Consider the following 24369-nt stretch of genomic DNA (forward strand, 5'->3'; position numbering starts at 1 on the left):
GCGCCTGAGGCAGCGCAAGTGGAAGACGTTCAGCCTCTTTTCCTGGCGGGCATACAGGGTCCAAGTCTCGCTGCCATAAAGGAGGGTGCTGAGGATGCAGGCTCTGTAGACTTGCATTTTGGTGTGAGTGTACAGCTTGTTGTTATTCCACACTCTCTTGCTGAGTCTGGACAGAGTTTTGGTTGCTTTTCCGATCCTCCTATTTAGCTCAGTGTCCAATGACAGGGTGTCAGTGATGGTGGACCTGAGGTAAACGAACTCGTGGACAACCTCTAACATATAGTTGTCAGTGCTGATTGATGGGGATTCAGCAACATCCTGACCGAGTACATTTGTCTTCTTTAGGCTGATGGTAAGCCCAAAGTCCTTGCACGCTTTGGAGAACTGATCCAGCAGTTTTTGAAGCTGGTCTTGTGTGAGACACTACAGCAGCATCGTCTGCGACCAAGGCCTTTGACTTGGTCAGCAGGGATGGTCTGTTCAAACTGCTCCACAAGATAGGCTGTCCTCCGCGGTTACTCAAGATGATCCAGTTGTTCCATGAAGACATGAGAGGAACCATCCAATATGACGGCGCATTATCGGATGCTTTCAGAATCAGGAGCGGCGTCAAACAAGGATGCGTGCTTGCTCCGACATTGTTCGGGATCTTCTTCGCGCTCCTGCTGAAGCATGCCTTTGGATCTTCAACAGAGGGCATTTTGCTGCACACAAGATCTGATGGGAAACTGTTTAACCTTGCAAGGCTGAAAGCTAACTCTAAGGTGCGAGAAGTCCTCATCAGAGACATGCTGTTAGCATTCTGGCTAGGAAAGAGAAAAAAGGGAGACACGGATGATGTCATAGAATACTTGAACTGGAAGGGTCCTCGAGATCATTGAGTCCAGTCCCTGGCACGCATGGCAGGACTAGGCATGGTCTAGATCATCCCTTATACATGTTTATCTAACCTGCTCTTAAATATCTCCAGTGTTGGAGATACCATAACCTCCCTAGGCAATTTATTCCAGTGCTCAACCACCCTGAGAGTTAGGAAGTTTTTCCTAATGTCTAACCTAAATCAGCAATTTAAGCTGATTGCTTCTTGTCTTATCAGAGGTTAAGGAGCATACTTTTTCTCTCTCTGTTTATAAACGTTACTAGTGTAATGGTGATTGCATTCATACCCATTATGCTGTGACCTACGAGCTATTGGTTTGCTTTACTACTGTGCCCAGTGGAAATGTTTCTGTGGTTACTGTGTCCAGAAAGCCCCACTGCATGTGCTATCACTTGCATTCTCATACACACTTGGCTGAGTTCAGTCTCAGCCTGCAAAGATTTGGAGAAAGTCTTTCAGTTTGCTGTCATGAGAGGGAGCCACCTAAGAAGTGGCACAAGATGGAAGAATTATGGTCAGATTGTGCTTGGGGCTGGGGGGGCGGGGGGGGAATGCCTCTTCCCTTTCTTCAAATGTTGTGAAGCAGCACCCACATTTTCTCGAGACGAGGACACTCCACATAGATCATCTCCATTGCATTCCTACTTCAACCATTGTCCTGGCACCAGAAAGGCAGGAAAGAGGGCCAAAGAATCTACAGAATAAACTGGAAAATGGTCCTACATACAGCTGACTCTCAGCCCCAAAAAACAAGAAGTCCTGTGGCACCTTATAGACTAATAGATATTTTGGAGCATAAGCTTTCGTGAGAAAAGACATGAGTCTTGTGCATCTGACAAAGCGGGTCTTTGCCCACGAAAGCTAATGCTGCAAAGTATCTGTTAGTCTATAAGGTGCCACAGGACTTCTTGTTGTTTTTGACGATACAGACTAACACAGCTACCCTTCATACCCATCCCCAGCTGCTCCTTCACAGACACAGGTTACATATGCATATTGGCAGTATTACTAACTCAGTCCTATGCACCCCTCACAACTGTAGGCTGCATTTGCGACTGTTTCACAACACCACAAATAATAGAGTAAAACTAAAGCCAGTGAAGGAAAGAATTCCTTCCTCCCCTGCCCCATAGTTGCAAAAGAACTTAACTGAGCAAGGGCAAGCTTGAGTAAACAGGTAAATCTTTCAACATACCCTGCAGGTCAACAAATTGGCCCTTGTGAACCAATGAAGCCAATGCCATCTCTCACTCCACAAATAAAACTCTCCTCCCAGGCTCCCTCCCCAAGGAATTCAGAGCCCTCACCCATCCCCGGTGCTTGTAATACGTCCCGGCTGATTTCAAGACACAGGGATGCCGTATAAGGAGTGAGTGTCCCCTATGCTGGTAACAGAAGAGCACAAACACAACTCCAGAGGGAATGCCTCTTGGGCCGTGTCTACACTAGCCAAAAACTTCGAAATGGCCATGCAAATGGCCATTTCAAAATTTACTAATGAAGCGCTGAAATACATATTCAGCGCCTCATTAGCATGCAGGCGGCCGCGGCACTTCGAAATTGAGGCGGCTCGCCACCATGTGGCTCATCCAGGCGGGGCTCCTTTTCGAAAGGACCCTGCCTACTTCGAAGTCCCCTTATTCCCATCTGCTCATAGGAATAAGGGGACTTCGAAGTAGCCTGGGTCCTTTCGAAAAGGAGCCCCGTCTGGACGAGCCACGTCAATTTTGAAGTGCAGCAGTCACCCGCATGATAACGAGGCGCTGAATATGTATTTCAGCACTTCATTAGTAAACTTCGAAATGGTCATTTGCATGGCCATTTCGAAGTTTTTGGCTAGCGTAGACGTAGCCTTGCAGAACGGAAGAGACGTGCGTGCCTATTACATGGCCAATGAATTCACACCATCTGCTTCAGAGTATTAGCTGAGTGACAGCTTCCCATGGGTCAGTGACTCTCATTATCCCAACAACAGGCTGCCGTGTGCTTGCATGTCAGGAACTGTGCTTGATTTTTCCACTGCTGACTTCATCCTCTGCCCATCTGGGTGAATTGAGTGGTGAAGGGGTTGAGTTGCCTGGACACTGGGGGAAATGCTGAATGCCACATTGCACAACCTTAGTATTTCAAAGACCACATGGTGCCCTTGGAGGCTGGCAGGTCCCCAAGGGCTGTGCTCTTTATCATGCAAGTTTCTAAATCATTCCTGCTACAGGCTGTCCATGTCCAGATCCCTAAGTGGGATGAGGACTGAATGTTCATTTTACCGTAAAATCTAACTGAGCATGTTTATCCCAGACCCTCGCTATGCTTGTGCATCATTTCTCCCAGGGGCTGCCTCTGGAAAGGTGACTGGGAAACACAGAGGAACCAGGTGACATCTGAATTGCCGAATCCGCCAAGGGGCCTTTAGGTCAGCTCTCCCAGCTGTCACTCTTGGCTTTGGCTTTTCAGGCAAACTCGCTTGATTTATTAAAGGGCTGTGGTTTACAAAAGGAGGCAGGAGTCCACATGCACACTATCAAAACCAGTCCATAAATTTCCCTTTTAACTGCTTTTGTTCTACAGCCTTCAGTCCCTGGGCTGGCTCATTAATAAAAATAAAGCCTTTTTGGAAACAGTTGTTGCTTGTGTGATACATGAGCCCTGCAAACAACCATTTTGCCCCAGTCCATCATCGGTGGGTTTTTCTCTTTCCTTCCCACCCACAACCTTTGATCTGAAGCAGGAGCCCCCGCAATCCACCATGAAGTTCAGTCTGTTCTCAAAAGCAGTTATGCCCACGCAAACTAGATTTTTCCAGGCAAATCTGGTCCTGTGCTCACGGCTACAACAGTGACCTGAAGAATCTGAAATAAAGATAAAACGAATAGTAGTTCAGCCTCTAAAAAATGTGCCTTTTTTTGCTGTGGCGTCTATATCCTGACCAAGATTGAAGAAACACCAGAATTTCTCTGGGGCTGGAACTGTTTTTATTCTTGTGTCCTGTACAGCACTGAACATCTTGTTACACTTAAACAACCAATAATCCAATTTTGGGTTTGGGTGGCAGGCTGGCTCAGAGTATAGATAATTGGCTGTCAAGCCTTTAACCTCCCAGGAGTCTGGTTTGAAGGCAGTAAGTGGAGCTGGCTGTTTGGTGGATCTGTGCCTGAATGAATAGGGTCTTAGAACCATTGCTTGTGGACCACGGTTGGTAGTAAAGCAGAGATTCCAAGGACAAAAGGGACCATTCTGATCATCTCATCTGACCTCTTGTACGACACAGGGCATAGACAATGCTTCCTCTATTTTTCCCATCCATGTGTGGAATAAAACTTATTATGTGCACCAAGGCATGTGCAGGCTGTTTCTGACCGTGCCTGGGGTTCCACCTGGCCCAAGGAGCAGGGCAAGGTGGCAGAGTAGTGTCTGTACAAGGAGCTGCAGTATGGTGAGCCTCTTGCAGAGCCAGGAAGCTCGGGTAACCTGCTGCAGTTTATGCTACCACAGAGCAGGCAGGGGCAAAGGCGGTCAGGTTCTACTCCTCAGCAGGGGGTATGGGCTGGAGGTAGGGAGGCAGATGGCTGTGGGGTGCAGTGTGGAGCTGGCTTAGCTGGTGGGGCATCTCCTGCAGGGAGTCGCTCTGCCTGAGAATGGAGCTGCAGGCCAGTAGCCAGGTGGCAATCTTGGAGAGCTGGTGCACGGCAGAGCCCCATGAGTAAGGCATCACCTCCTGCAGGTCGTCCAGCCCTATTTCAAAATAAGATATTCCAGAATAGTTTATTTCTAAATAAAACTCTTGTGTAGATACAGTATTCCAGAATTTGTGCTTCCAGGGGCTCTAATCCGAAATAGGCTCTATTCTGTGTGGACAATATTTCAGAATAGGATTTGCTTCTTTTGAGGCTTCCCTGTAATGTAGATGTATTATACTGGAATACTTTATTTTGGAATAATAATTCTGGAGTAAACTATTCTGGAATAACTCGAGTGTAGACATATGCAAGTTTAAAAAAAAAAAAAAAAAGACATTTTCAAATAATTTGACGTTTTTTCCCCCTCAACATTTTTCACAGGAAACAAAACCCCTCTCTGCATGAGGTCAGTGGAGCTGAACTCACTTCCATTAGTAGTGGATTTGGTTTCCCAATAAGTGTGTGTCTGAGCAGTTCACACCTGGGACCGGGTGGCCTTGTGGCTATGGCCCCTGGCCAGGGCCTGTTGGGTGGATTTTCAGCCCCACTCGAGAGTCTGTGGTTTAAGGTTGGGGCATGGCCCCAAGAATCTAGTTCCCCCTTTGGCAGGAGAGGGGTTCCCTGGGGGGAGGGGCTCCCCTACTCCCCTCAGTGCCTGGGGGAGCGTCCTGGGCTGTGCCCTCTGGCAGCCAACCAGGTGGCAGCTCTGGCTTGGGGCCTGCTGCCTCAGAGCCAGCTCCTGCCTCTTGGCTGGCTTCCTCCCTTTTATACCCCTCCAGGCCTGACACTGGCTGCAGGTGAACTGGGGTGGGGCTGATTGGGCCAACAGGCCTTGTTTAACCCCTGCCTTGTCTGGCCTCCCTCTCACACACTTACAATGGGTAAACAAATTGCATTCAAGTTTCCAAATCTAAGCCAGAGTCTTGAAGAAGTCCATGGTGAGGCCCTCCTGCTCGGAGACGCCCAGCCTGCTGTTCCAGTGCCGAACATGAGCTCTGCAGCAAAGCTGTTTGATCTGTTTTTTTCTTTTGGGGTTCTTACCCCCAGAAATAGTCACAGCCATATTTACATGAATCACCTAATCGGAATGCTGTACAAAAAGCCTGAGAAGACATTTCAGACAAAACCAAAGCACAAGGCAAGGCTCCTGATCTCAATGCCATTGGTGTGGCAGGACTCCCAGGCCTGGCAGGGGTCCTGGCCTTGGGGCCTTGCCAGGGTTCTCTCTAATTTTTCCCCATCCATCTGTGGAATAAACTTTGTTCCGTCCATCAAGTGTCTGGGGATGTGCACCCATGCTGCTGGCTGTAGGTACTGTGGGAATTTTACTAATCAGCTGGGCAGCACCAGAGTCTCTCCTGGGTGGCCACCCAAGTGCTCAGTTTTAAAGGCACTGCCTTCTGCTGATGGACTTCCAGCCACCAGGGCTCTGGCAGCACCACAGATGTTCCCAGAGAGACCCAGTTGAGAGAACTTCAAAATGCACTGAAAACCCGACCATGAATCTTGCTACTAGATGCCATAACTTAAAGTGTTACCAGGTCGCTGAACATCAATTTGAACTCCTTTGGCTTCAAAGGCCATCATCAAGTGGAACCAGCATTAAGGATTCTGTTCTAAGAATTCATTTACCGCTCTGGCTGATGTTGCAAGAAGAGGACAAGAATCCGTCTTGCTCTTTGGCAGCAAGAGTATATTGGCTCTGGAGTGCAGAAGACCACAAAATCATCTTATTAGTACACTAAACATATCTGGATTACATTTTATATTAACGTTTCATTTTTAATAATAAATAGTTAATAGGTGCTTTCATAAATCATTAATTATTAGAGAGAGTTCAACATGTCAATAAGCTACTTATAGCCTTGGTTTAAGACATGGGTGTCCAACCTTTTGGCTTGCCTGGGCCGCATTGAGTGAAGATAGTCTTGGGCCGCATACAAAATATATAATATAGTTAATGTATATAAATCACATAATAACGTTAAAAGTTTACGATCTTGTGGAGCCGCATTACTAGCTGTCCAGGGCTGCAGGTTGGACAGGCCTGGTTTAAGACAATCTGTAATACGTTATGGTCTCTTAGTCATTTACTAGCCTCTTATAAATGGAATCATACTAGAAAATATGACACATATGACTTGAACAACTTACATGGAGCAGATCCAGTTTTACACTTTTCTGAGCATCTCTTACATCTCCCCTTTAGGAATCACTGGAAGAGTTTAGTTTATTGGCAGAGGACATATTACACAAAAAGTAAATTACCTAAACCTTGTCCTTTTAAAAAACAAAACAACACAGAACTTGTAATCCTATCAACCTCTTTATCAAGCCTCTCTTGTGAGTTCAGTCAGGACTAGTAAGGTTAGAGGATTGTCCGTGATAAATCAGAGATTAGCTTGTTGCTGAGTCTCACCTTGAGTACCCTGGCTACATCTACATGAGAGATTTTTTGGCAAAACTGGAGTGTCTACACACACAATGACAAAAACTGCACATCTGCAGGCAGCGTTATACCTCGCCAAGTTTGGGTCTGACACCTTTCTTGATGGTTTCCTGTCCAAAAAAAAAAAAAATCAGTTGTGTAGATGCTCCAAGGCCCTTTTATTGACAGACAGAGCTTCTGGTCAGCCATTCTGGCGAGAAAGGGCCAAACAGTCTGGCTGCTCTCAGTGTACAGAGTGGATTGTCTTTCAATTTACTTTTACATATACACAATCTGTCAACAGAAGTTTTGCCAGGAAATCCATGTGGCCATGTGAGAACGAGTGGGATAATAAATGAAAAGCTCTAAATGCAACTTCCAAACCCAGAGTTATTCAGTTCTTAGACATCTGGTTTGAGCATTGGCCTTGTAAACCCAGAGTTAGCGGATTAATCCTTGAGGAGGCGCTCCCGAAGTCTGGAACAAATAGATTTAAAAAAAAAAAGTGTCAGGAATGGCAGGGGACTGGACTTAATGACCTCTGAAGGTCCCTTCCAGTTCTATGAGGTATGTATCTTTCAGGCTTTTAATAAATAGCATTGATTATGCTTTTTAACATATCTTTATTAAGTGCTGTTTTCCAGTAAATACAAAACAATCAGGAATTATCACTGGAACTGTTGGTTACATTTTGAAACTAGGCAATGCAAAAGCAGGAAATTTAGCATGTAAAATATGTAAAGTGAAACCTCTCCCTCACAATTATGTCTTTTAGGGACTCATCTGATTGAGTGGAATTGGCTTCCATACAAACAACGCAAGTCAGAATAGAAGGTCTGATTCTGCACGCCTTATTCATGTTGGCTAGTCTCACAGTCAAGGGAGCTACTTGCATAAGTAAGAACTACTGCATTAAGTTGCAGAATCAGACCCAGAAGAAGCAACATGTTTTGTTTCATGTGGCTGTTGACAAAGGGAGCTGAATTATTGTTCCAGTTTAAGCTCTCTAAACAGTCCATGGAGACAGTCCAGAAAATCACTCCTGAGACTATGCATTCTGCCACAGTGTGAAGGAACCAGGAATCTTTAATTTTGCTAGCTCTGTAGAAATAAAATGCTTCAGAATAATCTCTCTCTTTCCCCCTCCCCTCCCCACTAAATCCTGACTGGGACCTAACCCAACCTGCTACATGCTGGGTTAAGAACCAAAATGACCAAGTATTTCGCAGACTAGGCTTCACATGTGAGTTTTAAGAACATATGAACTGAAATACTGAGTCAGACCAAAGGTCCATCCAGCCCAGTACCCTGTCTTCTGACAGTGGCTAATGCCAGGCATCCCAGTACAGAATAGATTATCCTCAAGTGATCAGTCCCCTGTCGCCCATTCCCAGATTCTGACAGAGACTAGGGACATGATTCCCACCCATTCTGGCTAATAGCTTTTGATGGACCAATACTCCATGAATATGTCTAGTTCTTTTTTGAATCCTGATAAAGTCTTGGCCTTTTGCTGCCAAGGGAAGGAATTAAACCTTGCAAGGTTATTCTGAAACAGGCTGTCACTTAACAAAGGACACCATGAAGCTTGAAAGCTTGTCTTTTTCATCAACAGAAGTTAGCCCAGTAAAAGGCACCACTTCATTCATCTTACTTCTCTCATTAACAGTTTGACCACCATAGTGGAGGCTCTGGAGTCAGATACTCCAGTGGCTCCCAGTTCACTAGTAACAAGGACTGAAGAGGGAAATTAACAAAAGGAAATGCAAATAAGAAATTCCTTAAAACTAGCCAAACTGTGGATGAAGTAGTTAATGAGCTCTTATATGGCTGCATCAGGTTAACAAAGGATTTGTGCTGTATCCCCTTATAGCTGCTACAGTAAAGTGGCTGGCTACTGTTGAAGCTGAAAGAAGACATATGTGTCCCTGCTGTGTGCCCCCTTCTGGCATAAACTCTTGATTTTAAATCAGACACAACCAGGAGAATAGGGTAACTCTCACAAAGGAACTGGAAAAGGGGCTGTTGTCACTTTTCCTGCCAACACAAGGAATCTTGGCAATCAAAAATAGATTAACAATTCCTTAGCCAACTGGCTTGCCACAATTATCTTTCATTAGGGCAATTTCTGTCTGCTTTGTGGGGAAACAAACTCCCCATTTAAAGTCACACATTCTTATTACTGGTTTTCAATAAAACAGCTCTTCCATTTTAAGGGCCCTCATGCCTTGTCTATAAAATTAACATTTCTCTACATTGATTTAAAATAATTTGCTCACCCACAACACAATGCTGCTCCCTTTCAAGCCAACAACAAAAAAGCCTGTTGATTTTAATGGAGCAGATCAAGTCTTTTTGAGTCCCTGAGTTTAGACACTTTTAAAATGAAGGGAAGGGCAGACACCAATGGCATAAAGAAAACCTAGAAACTCCAGCACTAATCTGTGCAGGTTCACTGCTGAGCAGATGAAAAACTGCAGACAAAGTGGAATCCATTCCGGATAAGCTGGCCTCCAGAAATGCAATTAAAAGACAGAAAATAATGGTACTGCAATTGGTATCAAGCAGAGCATACTCCTGCAGAGACAGCCCCAATTACTGACTGGAGCAGACCTGTAAATACTAACGCTCATTTATGGGACAGGCCATATGAATCTCCATATAATTAAGTTCTGACACCCCAGAAACTGATCATGAACGGCATTTAATAAAGAGCTTGTTAGTGTATGAATTGAGGCAAAACTGGTGCTTAACAATGACTAATCAGAGATGTTTGCCCTTGCCTGACATAAAGCAGTGTTGAAAAAAAACATAGAAAAGAATACCTGTGGTGGAATCACAAAGAGGTGGCCATGCTAATTTATATCTTCACAAAACAAAAAAGCTGCCCTGTAGCACTTTAAAGGTTAACAAAAGAGTTTATTAAGGGCTTGCCCACACTTGCCCTCAACTTCAAATGGGGCATGTTAATCAGGGTGATGGGAGATTACCAATAAAGTGCTGCAGTGAATATGCAGCCCTTCATTAGGCTAATTCTCCCCTGCGGCAACTTCGAAGTGTCAAAATTTTGGGAAGTAAAGGCACTTTGAAGTAGTGTGGGCACTTTGAAGCACCCATGGCTACATGCATGCCAGCACTTCAAAGTTAGACATTGGAACACTTAAAGGATGGGGTGAAACCCCTCCATAATCCTGGCCCCCCTTTTCCAGGAGCAGACATTTTGTGGTGTGGGGAGGGTTGGGGGGAAACCTGCCCACTACTCCAGGTTTCCAGCCTAGGGACCCTAGAGAGTGAGCAACTGATTTTTTTTTGCTTTAGCCCCAATACAGCAGCCTTCTCCCTGGACCTCATCCTTATATGATTCCCTGGTACCTGAACAAATCTTCCCTCCTTCCGCACCAACACTCTATCCTCAACTTTCCAACAACACACTTACTCTTCTCAGTCCTTCACTCAACTCCTTCCCCCTTCCATACCTGAGAGGAAACCTTACAAAGCAGCCCAGCAGGCCTTAATTGGTTGCAGGTGCCTGATTAGCCCAATGCTTCAAGCTAGCTCTTAAGTAGCCTCACATGCCTGCCTGCCTGCCTTGATTAAAAGGCAGCAGTCTGGCAGTTTATTTAGGGAACAGAAAACCAGTCAGCCAGCTCCTGGCATGGCTGTCCTCCATGGAACTATTGTAGCCAGCTGCCCTAGGTCTATCACAAATAATATATCAAAATAATATTGTAGGAGGATTTAAGAAGGGAAATTGTATACAAGTTGAACCTTTTTAATCTGGAATCCTCTTGCCCAACAATGATTTTAGTATAGTAAAAGAAGTAGTAGATAGACTGACAGTAGTGTAATAATATTAACTTATCTGTGTTGGTCCCAGGATGTTAAAGATTAGAGAGGCAAGCTAGGTAAGATAATATCTCTTATTACACTAACATCTGTTGGTGAGAGGGACAAATTCTTAAACTTGCCCAGAGCTGTTCCTCAGGCATGGCAAATATACTGGGTGTGAGTTGTAAAACATGTAACCCTCAGAGGCACTGAGACCACAGACAAGGGAGAGTGAAGTCTCTGCTCTATACTCTTGGCTCAGAGCCAGCTCATGCAGTTGAGCATGTGGCTTTAGCCCTTAAGGTCACAGGTTCATTCCTGCCTGCCAATGATCGAGGTCTATCCGCCTTACAGACACAAGAGGAAACCAATTATTTAGCATGTGACGCTCAGTACGGTTCCCAGACCTAAAGAAAAGCTGTAAGCACAAAAGCTTGTGTCTTTCACTGACAGAAGTTGGTCCAATAAAATATATTACTTCCCCCATCTTGTCCCTTGAAGGCACATGTGTCTAGGATGCATAAGTAATTGCATAAGTCCCGGTGCTCTCGGACAATATGTGCATGTCCTTCCCTTGCTGCACTGCTCTCTGAAAATGGCAGCAGAGCTAGGTCACTTGCCGTGCTGCTATTGGTTCGCTACCTACCGCTGCATGCTCCTGCTCCCCATTGGGATTTGGAAGCCATGTAGGAGAGTCTGAACAATAACTTACGTGGCAAACAGGGATGTGATTTTTTTACGCTTTGTCTGGGAGGCATGTCGTATATACAGCATCTGTAGCCAGATTCATTTTCCATTTTCCTCTTTGCTTAGCTTGACTCTTCTTTCCTGCATAGTGGTAGAATACTATACATTGTCTTTATTGTTGGAGGGACCAGTGTGTATGTGTGAAGGGGCATGCTGTTTAGGCATTCCTTTATGAGAGAAGGGTGTTCCCAATACAACTTATAGCAAATTTATTTATCTGCTGAGTGGAAATGGAGTGTACAAAACCTTTGGTAATTATTAATTGAAGGGTTGAGGAAGATGCAGGAAGATGGGAATAAAATAGCAAAGGGATGATGGAGATTGTGTGTGTGTACACGTGTGTGTGTGAGAGAGAGAGAGAGAGAGAACTAAACTGACTGGAAAGGAGATGTGAGGGAGAAGTGTGAGAAATAAGGAATTTATGGAGGAGCTGGAAAGTGGGATCTGGCCAAGGAAGATTATTGCAGTGGGTGGAGTGTGGGAAAAGGAATTTGGCAAAGACTGATACTCTGGGAAGGTGTAGGTCTGACATGGATAAAGAACTAGTGTATTACAAAAGGAAATAACACACTGAGGAGAAAAGCAGGAAAACTGACAGTACAGAGAAAAATGATTATCTGTTGGGGAGCACTGAGGTATGCATGGGAGACAAATGAAATGTGGTTTTGTGAAATGGGGGTGTAAAATGTCCATCCATGAACATTTCTTGCATTTTCTTGCCTTTGAAATTGAGGCGGCTTTGGCGCCTAGCTTCCTTTGGGGAGCGCAGCCTGTGCGCCTCTTACCCTTTTACATCTGTGATAAGGTATAGGCTTTCTGGGGATGAAAATCTCAGAGGGGGTAGCCGTATTAGGCTGCAGCTTCACCAAAAAATAAGTAGTCCTATAGCAACTTAAAGGCTAACAATTTTATCTATTAGGTAATGAGCTTATGTGGGTAAGACCCACGAAAGCTCATTACCTAACAAAATTGCTAGCCTTTAAGGTGCTACAGGACTGCTTGTTTTGGGGGGGAATGAAAGGAGACACACACATGCCTCACGTCCATAGCACGGCAGGGGACTGAGAGCATTCCAAGGCAAAGCGAATATGACCCTAAACTAGGCTGACCACATTGACCTGTGGCAAATATGGGACACCAGCTCCCAGGGATGGGAGTGGGGCTGCTGTCCCATGTCAGGGCTCCTTGACCATGGTGGCTCCTCCTTCAGGGAGAAACACCAGGATGGGGGCTCTGCAGACTCCAATGGGGAGGCCCCAGGGACGAACAGGAGTGAAGGATGAGGGCTCCAGAACCCCCTGGTGGGGGATGTTTCAAAGGCCACTCGGCAAGGGGAGGGACAGGGAATGAAGCAGGAGCTGCCTCCTTGAGGAGTGGGAGGCTGAGAAAGACATAGCTGACAGGCGAAGGAGCTCCCTGGCAGCGGGAGCTGCCTCTCCTAAGCATAGGGCACCACAGAATGAGGCAGCTGCCCCGTTGTAGAGTTTGCCACTAGCCGGGGCTGCCCCTGTGGGGTGCCGGGGAATTGGACAGCTGCCCCACAGAGGAGCTCCCCTTCAACAGGAGCTGCTACCACAAGGTGCAGAGCTCCAAGGAACAGGGCAGCCACGCAGCGGAGGAGCTCCCTGGCAGGAGAGGCTGCCACCCCAGGACACAGGCTGCCAGGGAACAGGAACCCCGCAAAACACAGGACAGGTAGTCACCCTCCCCCAAACTGCGCTGATCTCACTGATTTCCCTGCTCCCCCCCAGCCGCCTCTCAGCGCACACGTGGGCTAAACCGGGCTAAATCCTCACCCTGCGGACACACGAGCATCCGTCCCAAGCACGCCTAGCCTCGCCTCCCGGGAGCCGCACACGGGCCCTCGCTGTGCATCTCGGGATGTGTAGTTCCCTCTCCCCCTAACCTAGAAAGAGAATCCCAGCAGGGAACTACAGCCCAGCAGGCGGCCAGGGCGAAGGGCGCATGCTCCGCGGAAGGGAGGGGGGGGGGCGGGGTGTTGCACGCACTACCTTGCTGGGAGAGAAGGCCCCGCCCCTGGGCCAGTCTTGCCGCGGGATTGATGGGTGGGGCGAGAAGGCGGGACCGACTCGGCGTGTGCGTCAGGTTCGGTTGCGCTTCGGAAGGGGCCGGGTAAAGGTGAGAGGGAGAATGGAGGTTCCTTCTTTTTATGGGGAGGGCGTGTTCAAGCGGGGGGGACAAGCATCTCCCGGCCCTGGGTACGGGGCGGCCGAGCGGCATCCCCCCGCCGTCGCCAGCCTGCTGCCCTCTGTACAGATCTGGGGGCGGGGCTGCCGGGGGGGGGGAAGACCAGCCCCATTACCCCCTCCAGTACCAAGCCCCGGGAGGGGAGGCGGCCTGTGGGCTCGAGGCAGCGCTGACCCTGCGAAGTGTGACGGGTGGTGGGGGGTCGGCCCTGCTCAGCTGCCCGTTGCCCCCGAGCACAGGCAGACACGGGGAGCCATGGGCTGCTTGCCACAGGGGTGCCTGGCTGCAGTGCAGGCTTGAGGCGAGCTGGGTTCCTAGCTTTGATCTTAATCCTATCCTTCAAGTCCCCTCCCTGTAAAATGGGCATAGGACCGTGGGTGACCAGCTGTCCCACTTCTATGGGGACAGTCCCAATATATGTATATTAATTTTTTTCTTATGTAGGTGCCTATTACTACTACCTCTCTCCCTGCAATCCCTTGTCCCAGTTTTTCACACTGGCTGGTCACCTCGTAGGGCTCCCCCTCCCACAAGAACATTATGAGATCTCAAAAGCTCATTACCTAATAAATACATTTGCTAGTCTTTAAGGTGTTACCGGCCTGCTTGTTACAGTAAAATCTTTCATATTTGGCATCCTATTATGTGGAACTCTCAAATAACTGGGATTTTAACCATAAGTAAATTTTAGTTACGTTTTCCATAAGTACAGGGTAGTGAAAGTAAATACAAATAAAAATACAGCAAATACAGTATAAGTTTACAGTGTACAGTACTACCGTTATTGGTAAATAAAGTACTCTGCATACTTTTGTTTGTTAATCTTGTTTTTCTTAAGTGTTATGCATTGCTATGTGTACCTCTCTATTATCCAGAATATTTGAATATCCATCAACCTCCTGGTCCCAGGACTGCTGGATATGAAAGAGTTTGCTGTATTTGTGAAGCTACAGACTAACACGGCTCCCCTTCTGAGACTACTCATGTTTATAAAGTTCTTTAAGTTTATCCAGTTGAAAGCTTTAAATAAGTAAAATGTATGGTTCCTTTTTAATCCTTTCCAGTTTTTTAAGCCTTTCTGCCAGAGTAGCTTCTGAGCAACAAGCCTATGCTAATTTTACTCTAGAGTGCCAATATGATAAAAGCAATAGTGCCTGCTTTATAAAGAACGAGGGATTAGTGGCTGTACATCTAATCTCATCCAAGGAGACGAACAGTACGTAATTAAAAAGGCGAAATTGATAACTATATCTTCGAAAACTTTTCTCAGGACAGGTTGTAATTTTACTATGGAATCAGTTTTACTGAAGGTGTTATGAAAAGCAGATACCATCTCATAATATCTGAATTATAGCATTGCTCTGACTCCTTGAAGCACTGTGCACAATCATTGCATCTTTGCCATGTGTCTGTGATAGTTTTGTCGAGTTGGGATATAAGATACTAAAGTTATCAAGGTAATGCATTGTTCCCTAAGAAAGGATAGCTATTGTAAGCCCTTTAGGGTAGGGACCATCTTTTTCTTCTGTGTTTTGTAGAGTACAATGGGTTTTTGATCCATGGGTAGGACTCCTTGATGCTAAGGTAATGCTCATAGTAATTGGATGTGGACTATCCTGACTGGAATATTCCAGTGACCTCAGGTTTTTAAAAAAAAAAAAAAACATTGTCCAGAGTCTCAATATAACTATAGACCAGTTTCTTTTTTAAGAGGGAGGAAAAACAATGATAGGTTTTGATTCCAGAAAGGGAGAAAAAATTTGTGCTCTAATGGGTCTTCCTCTGTTTCTTCTTGACAGTGATCAGAAGCAGCAACCGGAGAAATGGAGATGCAGTCATATTACACCAAGCTTTTGGGAGAGCTCAATGAGCAACGCAAGAGGGACTTTTTTTGTGACTGCAGTATTATTGTGGAAGGCAGGATCTTCAAAGCTCACAAGAACATTCTGTTCGCTAATAGCGGCTACTTCAGAGCCTTGTTGATTCATTACATTCAAGACAGTGGGCGACACAGCACTGCTTCTTTGGACATTGTTACCTCAGAGGCTTTCTCCATCATCCTAGATTTCCTTTATTCGGGGAAGCTGGATCTTTGTGGGGAAAATGTTATTGAAGTCATGTCTGCAGCTAGCTACTTGCAAATGACTGATGTGGTCAATTTTTGCAAAACATACATTAGGTCATCACTGGACATTTGCAGAAAAATAGAGCGAGAAGCTGCTTTCTATCAGGCTGATAGTGGAAGCTCTAGTTCTGCCAGAGAGGGAACTTCTTATGGTACAAAGAGCCAGTGCTCTGCCTCTGTCTCTTCTCTGCAAGAAAAGGAAAGGATTTCGGATTGTCAGAGAGATCCACCCTGTGGCGAATGCAGCAGCTGCCACCCACTGGAACTTGTGGTGAGAGACCCTGTAAGCAGTGATTCTCCAGATGACATTAATTCTTCTCTGCCCAAAGGGGTAGTAGAACCAAAAGTAGAATTTGACTCTGATGAAGTAGAAGTAGAAGTGGGTGAACGATTACAGCAGTATCCTACTCCATTATCCCTTGAGCAGATGGAAGAGGGGCTTCACAGTGGCCAAGCAATGGACTTGGCCTGCAATAACTATCACATGAAACAGTTTCTGGAGGTCCTACTGCGCAACAGTGCAGTGCAAAGAAAAGATGATGTGGTTCATCACTTTGTTCGAGGCTTTGAGGGTAGGCCAGAAGATGCAGGGGTGGCCATGAGTTCCATGATGGACATTCACAGCGACTGGTATGGTGAGGATACAGGTGAGATGAGTAGATGTGTGCATAACAGATGAGGAAGCTGCTTGTTTGCATAACTTTTTATGTTAATTGAATGGTTATTCTCATTCTTGTTCAGTAGACTTCACAGGAAAATATTGCTGAATTTTATGCAACAGCAAAATAAACTGTTGTTCTGGACTTCACTCATTTTGCTCAGTGCAGTATTTGGAAGGTAAGTATTTTCTGATCTAAAAACTTTTATTTGAAATAGATATTTTGGACTCTAATATTGGTGACCACCAGCTGACTAAATAGTTACATAATTTAGGGCAACACTGGAATGAAGGAGGAATGTAAGAAAAGCTTTACCTCTTATAATTGTCAGTATTGTGCAGAAGACAAACTGATAAGCCCATGGTGGTTATGCTCTAAAAACTGAGAGGCAGAATATTAACTATGCTACATACTTTCCCTGTAGAGGCAGACCTCCTCCATTGCTGAGCATCGGGGCAGCTGCTTTCACTAGCACAAATGCATGCTGGGATTTCTCAGCACCAGCAGGAAGGCTATGTGGCAGCACCTTCAGGGACGTGAAGAAGAAAAAACTCGTGTAAATATGAATGTTTCCTAAAATGGCTGTTTACGATTTTGGGTCTTCATCTGCTTGCAATAAAGTTGGAATACTATTTTTTTTCCCAATCACAGTTTGTTTACCTTTTAAAAACTGTTTTTTACGGTGGGATCTTTTCCTTTCCTGAAGGACACCTCCGTTCTCTTAGCCATTCAGAATGCACCAAGCTTAAAAGTAAAGATGCAGGCAACAGGAATTATTTACAAAAATGCTGTATACTGTAGAAAGTAAAGCTACATTTATGTCATCACTAGCTTACACACACGTGTGTTCTTAAAGCCACTGAGAATTCAGCAGGTCTGTAAGAAACTTTTACTGTTGGTGAATCTAATGTTTATCTGATAGTCATTAACTGTCAGTCAGCATAATGGAAGTAATGTTTTTGGTAGTATTTTGTTACAATAATATCTACTGCTTCCAAAATACTGCAGCAGAGCAGATGTCTAAGAGGATAAATGTTCTATTGATATTTTTTCAAGTAAATCCCTTCAGATTGCAAGTTAGCATTTTACTTGAAAACTTTCATCAAATCTGATAAAATCATCAGTAATTTACAGAATTTGCTAGAAACTTTAATGCTAAAAATATGTATCTTCATGGTTCTGTCTCTCTCTTGCAAGAGTGGCCATCACTAGCACCTAAAGTAGAACATGAAACTATACTTTATGATGATTTAGGTCCTTGTGATGAAGTCAGCTCTTTCAAGAGAGACAAAGAATGCTGAATCCAGGTCTTGATAGCTGAAGTTACAGAATCCATCTAAGATATCCTTTATCTTTTTTTTTTTTTAAAGTGTGTGTCTACACAAGAATTATTAGGATGATTCTGCAAAACAAAGCAGCAGAAATATAGCACTTTAAAGACTTACAAAATGATTTATTCGGTGATGAGCTTTCGTGGGGCAGACCCACTTCATCAGATCTGATGAGATCTGAGAACAGATCTGAGGCCTAATTAGCGCAGAGGAGAGAGGAAGAATGACTTCTTGTGTCTTGCTCAGAATACTCTGTTAATGCCTCCCAGAATCACATTTGCTTTTTTTGCAACAGCATTACACTGTTGATTCATATTTAGCTTGTGGTCCACTATGACCCCTAGATCCTTTTCTGTGATACTCCTTGCTAGACAATCGCTTCCCATTCTGTATGTGTGAAACTGATTGATTAGTCCTTCCTAAGTGGAGTACTTTGCATTTGTCCATATTAAACTTCATCCTGTTTACCTCAGACCATGACTCCAGTTTGTCCAGGTCATTTTGAATTATGACCCTGTCCTCCAAAGCAGTTGCAACCCCTCCCAGCTTGGTATCATCTGCAGATTTACTAAGCATACTCTCAATGCCAATACCTAAATCATTGATGAAGATATTGAACAGAACTGGTTCCAAACAGACCCCTTCAGAACTCCACCTGTTATGCCTTTCTAGTATGATTGTGAACCATTAATAACTACCCTCTGAGAATGCTTATCCAGCCTGTTATGCATCACCTTATAGTAGCCCTATCTAAGTTGTATTTGCCCAGTTTATTAAGAAGATCATGCAAGACTGTATAAAATATCTTACTAAAGTCTATGCATCCCACATCCACAGCTTCTCCCTTGTCCGCAAGACTTATTATCCTATCAAAGAAAGCAATCAGATTGGTTTGGCATGATTTGTTCTTTACAAGTCCATGCTGGCTGTTACCTATCTCCTTATTTTCTTCCAGATGTTCGCAGATGAATTCCTTAACTACCTACTCCATTATTTTTCTTGGCACATAAGTTAAACTGGCTGGTCTGTAATTCCCTGGGTTGCTCTTATTCCCCTTTTTATAGATGGGCAATATACTTGCCCTTTTCCAGTCTTCTGGAATTTCTCTGGACTTCCATGAGTTTTCAAAGATGATAGCTGAAGGCTCAGATACCGCCTGTATCAGCTCCTTGAGTATTCTAAGATGCGCTTCATCAGGCCCTGGTGATTTGCAGACATCTAACTTTTCTAAGTAATTTTTAACTTGCTCTTTTTTTAATTTTATCTTCTAAACCTATCTATCACCTTCCCAGTAGCATTCACTATGTTAGGCATTCCTTCATCAGACTTCATGTTGAAGACTGAAACAATAAGACATTAAGCACTTCTACCATTTCCAAGTTTTTTGATATTGTTTCTCCCTCCCCACTGAGCAGTGAACTTACCCTATCCTTGGTCTTCCTCTTGCTTCTAATATATTTATGGAATTCTTGTTACTTTTTATGTCTCTTGCTAATTTGAGATCTTATTATGCCTTTGCCTTTCTAATCTAATCTTACCTCTGCTTATCTGTATTGTTGGCTTCTAGTCATCCTTTGCAATTTGTCCTACTTTCCACTTTTTATGAGACTTCTTTTTGTTTTTGAGATCAAGCAGGAACCCTGATGTGTTTAAAGTGCTTTCCTGAATCAATGTGTAAAGCAACACCCATTTTTAATTGCTTCGCATCGCCACCCAGTTGTATTTTGTCAGTCATGCATTGGCTACCATCAGGAACTAAGTAATGCCAATTTTTATTTAAAAATGTAATCTAATACAGTTCTCAATTTTTGGATCTCCTTGCATGAATTTCATCGGTGTTTAATTGTACGTGTATATTCTGAATCTCAGCATATTTCACTGAGGTAAAATACAAACAGCAAATGTACTGGAGACTTTCATCTCGTTAGTACCAATAGAAAGGCTACTAAGACTTGAATTGGGACAGAGGCATTAATTACCTCTAGGGATCATCCTTCTATGTCTAAGTTGAGGCACAATACTATAGGACATTGGAAAACTTGCACTGCTACTATCTGTGAAGTACCTGTTCTGTGGCTGAATTAAAGACTGTAGTTTCCAGTGCTGTTAATAACACCTTTTCAAAAATAATCTTAGGAGATAAGATACTTTCAATGGCTCGCATACTAAATGTTGACTAACAAACACATCAAACCAAAAACCAATTGGGCAATTCATTAAATGTTTCCAAAACTTCCTGATTTTCAAGGGTGCTAAGCACCCACAGCTCCATAAACGTTTTAAAAAGAGGGCATTAACATTTTAAAAAAAAAAAATCCAAGTGAGCCAGCTACAAAGAGGAAAAATGTGAGTATTCTCACTCTACCTCACAGGCAAGGATTGTGATAAGCAACCTAGCTAACTTTATTGAATTGTCTAAAATATATTGTTTTCTTTTTAAAAGGTGATGTGTTAGTTGTGCCAATCAAGCTCCACAAATGCCCATTTTGTCCCTACACGGCTAAGCAGAAGGGAATACTAAAACGGCACATTCGCTCTCATACAGGCGAGAGACCTTATCCTTGTGAGACTTGTGGCAAACGCTTCACTCGGCAGGAGCACCTTCGGAGTCATGCTCTGAGTGTAAGTTTAATGAAAGCAGGTCTGTCAGAAGCAGAATTAATAATAAATAGTAAGCTCCTGTGTCCAGTGTTGCTCAGTCATTATGCTGATGTGTGTAAAGAATGTATAGGTATCACATTTTACATCTGTTCTGATGTAGAGGATACAATGATTCTGCTCCCAATATTTAAGACTAGCCAGACTGTGGTTAAGACTAAGAAATTGAAATTTAATGCAATACAACTATTTTGGTCCAAAGCTTTTGTTCTTGGAAAGGTAAGGTGATCATTTGCTCTGCGTGTTTGGTAAATGCTGCTGTGTGTCTGTCTTTGGAATATATGGAAGCAGCATCCCCAGAAAGGGCTAAAACAACACGACAGACAAACCAGTTTACAATGATGTTATTTCTCATTGATCAGGTGCACCGATCAAACAAGCCAATTATCTGCAAGGGTTGCAGAAGAACGTTCACAAGTAGCCTATCACAGGGATTAAGGCGCTTTGGTTTGTGCGACAGCTGCACTTGTGTAACGACTACTCACGAGGATTCAATGCCTATTAATCTCAGTCTGATGGAACCTTCATCAGAAGGTCAAGAAAAAGGTGATACAGACAATGATTGGCCTATCTATGTGGAGTCTGGTGAGGAAAACGATCCAGCAGATGACGACGATACTGAGGATAAGCAAGAGAACAGCAGAAGCTTATCAGACCGAGAGGCACTTATGTAGCAACAAAAGGAGGGTGGGTGGATTTAAAGAGTCTCCCCTGTGATTGGTCATTCTACAGCAGAAAGCTTTATATTTTGCCAATATTGTGGAACTGTGTATTTTTATTACTAACCTCCAGTTTTGATAGAACAGGTGGAAAGAAGTGGATTGCGGCATTTTGAATTTGTTTTTTAACTTTTCAGTGCTGTGCACTAGAAATCTGCGGGAATTTCTTGTCCTGGGTGAGCCAAGATTGTCTCCTTGCAATCACCTGTTTTGCTTCTGTACCCTAGCTATGAGGGAAGGATAACACTCTTTAAGATGAAGGGCCTCCATGATCATTTGATACGGAATTTCCTTCCACAATACTGTAATGGCACCGTCACCTTTTTAAGAAGAGATATGAAGAAAATAAATGTAGTTTTCATCCTTAACCTGGGACTTTTCTAAACAATTTTGCAATCTTGTCCCTGTTGTGCTAGGAAAGTCTTATTTGAAACTGTAAACCCTGTTTTAATTAAAATCCTGTTTTAATCTTAAAAATGTAGAATAGGATTTGACCTGAAAGCCAGAGTAAACTGCCCAATAACAAATATGCTACAGAGGGAAGCATATTCAGTAGAGAATCTTCAAATGCATGCTTGTTCATGTACGTACTTGCAGAGCAGGCTTTGATTTTGAGGCAGTTTTCACTGCATTTTCATTCCTGGAGAACAGCTTGGGCTGTGCATCTTCTTGTCTATCTTTACTGCCCATTAGACAGTAGTAAAGCCTGAAAACTACACTGAATACTTAAGATATGATCTAGTAACATAAGGTGTCCAAAGTGCACTAGTCACTGAAGCAAGACCAAGTGTACTGCCCACCTCTTTTCAACCATTTAAAGTAGAAGTTATAACCTAGCAGTCTGGAAGAGTATAGTAGATTAAATAGCCAGATTTGCTGCTGAAGTACAACTTAAAAAAAAACAAAAACTTGGCTACATATTTAAAACCAACATGGCAAACTATTTTTGAAGAGGTCAGGTGAAAACCCTTGTAAAATTAGAGACTCCCTGTATGTAAATCTCTTTCCGGATGTGATTTATTTCTTATGTAGTTAAAATAGTCTTTGGTGATTCCTGTGATGGTTTGTACCCTTTCATTGTCTTACGAATTCATCCAGGTACTTGCTCTTTTTTAAAATTCCAGCTTGGATCCTGCATTTTCTTTGGATAGATACAAGTTGGCTTTTGAAGGAAGTGAGACTTTAATTTGCCTGTCCAGTACCAAATTGTTGTACACTATTAGCTTGGAAACCATAAAGTGATCTTGGGCAAGCTACTGCTGAACTTAAGACTAAAGAAGATGCAATAATAAAAGATTCTGTGAAGCAAAGTGCATGCTGTATGTAGATAGCACTTTGTGACTTGTTTGCAAATGCTTAGTGAAAAGCTTATTGTATTTGAACCTCAGTTTCTGGATCAAGTGCTAGAACAGAAGATTGCAGACAGACGTCACTGACAAAGATTGTCACTTAATTACATGCATCTGACAAAGCGGGTCTTTGCCCACAAAAGCTTATGCTCCAATATATGTATAAGGTGCCACAGGACTTCTCGTTGTCTCACTTAAGACAGGTTTTTTATATTTTAAAGAATTCTTTACACTGAGCAAACATAAAATGGAACATTTTTATATATATAAAAAAGCATCTAATTTAACCGGTCACTTTCTGTATACCTTGTGCTTTTATTTCATATATTGGCTAAGAACACTTTGTCCCATAGTTCAGCTTCCCTATTTACTTCATCCTGTATTAAGGCAATAATCCTACAGTGATATTACAATCTACTTGTAGAGAAGTGATTTTGATATCACAAATGCACATTATGATTTCATTGCAATCCAATAGGATGAAGACAAATGAAACTATTTTAAAAATAAGCTATTTGTATTTGTTTTTTTGGTTTTGGTTTTGGTTCTTTACTTCATTACTTGACCATTCCAATAGTCCTTATTTCATATTGTTTGTAAAATGGAGGTGGTGTGTGAACAATTGTTATAGTTTCACCAGCATAAGAAATTAGTGTTAGGGACAGATTTTTCAAAAGAATTTAACAGCTACTAGCAGCTCACATGAATGTCTGGATTTTCAAAAGAGCCCTGGCCACTTCATTTAGGATCGTGAATGGGAACTGAGCTCTCCTAACATCCAGCTTCAATTTTGGGTGCTAAACGCTTTTGAAAGTCTGGCCTATAGTGTAAGCTTCTAAATCACATAAGCGCTTTTGAAACTCCTACCTTTAATCCCAGGGGGCTGATCTTTTTGATTACTTCTGTTTCTTCCCAGCCAACCAAACTTCACAATGGTTTTCTCTGATATCTGCTTATCAGATGGGCAAAGGACTTTGAAAAGGAGCCCTCATATTTTTGACAGCCGAGGACTGAGTTGCGTAATGAAGGTGCATTAGGAGTGTAAATAGTGATTCTAACTTTTTGTCAGCTTGGCATCCTGAGGTCTGTGGTGATGATGCTGGCAGAGAGGTACCACTTCAGTGTAAATATTAGAAACCTCTAGATTATTCATTGAATATGGTGCTGGATAGTGTGTTACAATGCATCTTTCTGATGATTTCTGATCAGAAAAACTGTAGAACTATGTTGAGGCATGTACTAGTGAATTCTGACATTGTGAAGACTTTCAGAAGAGGAAGATCCCTGCTCTTGTGAAAGCATGTAGGCAGTGGATTTAAGTGCTGCGGCAAATTCTGCAGTGACCTTCAGCTGTTTTAATTCAGCCTGTTTCATTTGGTTTTAGAAAAACTGTCTTGTGTGTCTTGTGCATAGAGAATGGAATTGTGTTAAGTTTTGTGTAATGTTGGGGTAAGGGGTGGGGTGGGAGAGAGATTCAAATTCCATTGCAGTTTGAAAGTGACCAACAAAATTGCAATTTCTGTTGGTCTGTCATAGCTTGCCACTTAGTCTTTCAGTGAGTCCTTAATTCAGCTTCTGTGTTTGGTAAAAAAGTTTTTTGTTACCAGATGTTTGTGTTTGCTGTGCTTCCCACCGAATTCCATGTTTCCCTGAAATCTTCTATGGCAATCCAGCCTTTATAAGCTTTGAGAAAGTGACACTACTGTTCTAAAAGAATATTCATATGGTGCTGAATGAAAATCGGAGAAAATGTTCATAGC

At 43.4% G+C, this 24369-nt stretch overlaps 2 protein-coding genes across 3 annotated transcripts; one reads left to right on the forward strand and one right to left on the reverse strand.

The window, feature by feature from the left end:
• Window positions 1–307: 307 nt before the first annotated feature.
• Window positions 308–13414, reverse strand: LOC142001118 (uncharacterized). The gene is made up of 5 exons (XM_074976056.1): window positions 13357–13414; window positions 11526–11641; window positions 7078–7116; window positions 6190–6259; window positions 308–802 (listed from the first exon to the last, which is right to left on the reverse strand). The coding sequence occupies exons 2-5, from the start codon at window positions 11585–11587 to the stop codon at window positions 308–310; spliced, it is 666 nt and encodes a 221-aa protein (XP_074832157.1). The 5' UTR covers window positions 11588–11641; window positions 13357–13414.
• A 1476-nt stretch (window positions 13415–14890) lies between these two features.
• On the forward strand, window positions 14891–23993 carry ZBTB8B (zinc finger and BTB domain containing 8B). 2 transcript variants are annotated; one of them, XM_074976070.1, is made up of 4 exons: window positions 14891–14984; window positions 15568–16540; window positions 20327–20505; window positions 20904–23993. In XM_074976070.1, exons 2-4 carry the CDS (start codon window positions 15592–15594, stop codon window positions 21213–21215), a joined length of 1440 nt encoding a protein of 479 aa, XP_074832171.1. In that variant the 5' UTR covers window positions 14891–14984; window positions 15568–15591; the 3' UTR covers window positions 21216–23993. The 2 variants fall into 2 exon arrangements, 1 of the variants encoding a protein (XP_074832171.1); XR_012642399.1 differs by lacking the exons at window positions 14891–14984; window positions 15568–16540; window positions 20904–23993 and adding an exon at window positions 16556–17108 and having other exon boundaries at window positions 20327–20464.
• The last annotated feature ends 376 nt before the right edge of the window (window positions 23994–24369 follow it).

The sequence above is a fragment of the Carettochelys insculpta genome, chromosome 24 (assembly GCF_033958435.1).
Source record: "Carettochelys insculpta isolate YL-2023 chromosome 24, ASM3395843v1, whole genome shotgun sequence".
Classification (NCBI taxonomy): domain Eukaryota; kingdom Metazoa; phylum Chordata; order Testudines; family Carettochelyidae; genus Carettochelys; species Carettochelys insculpta.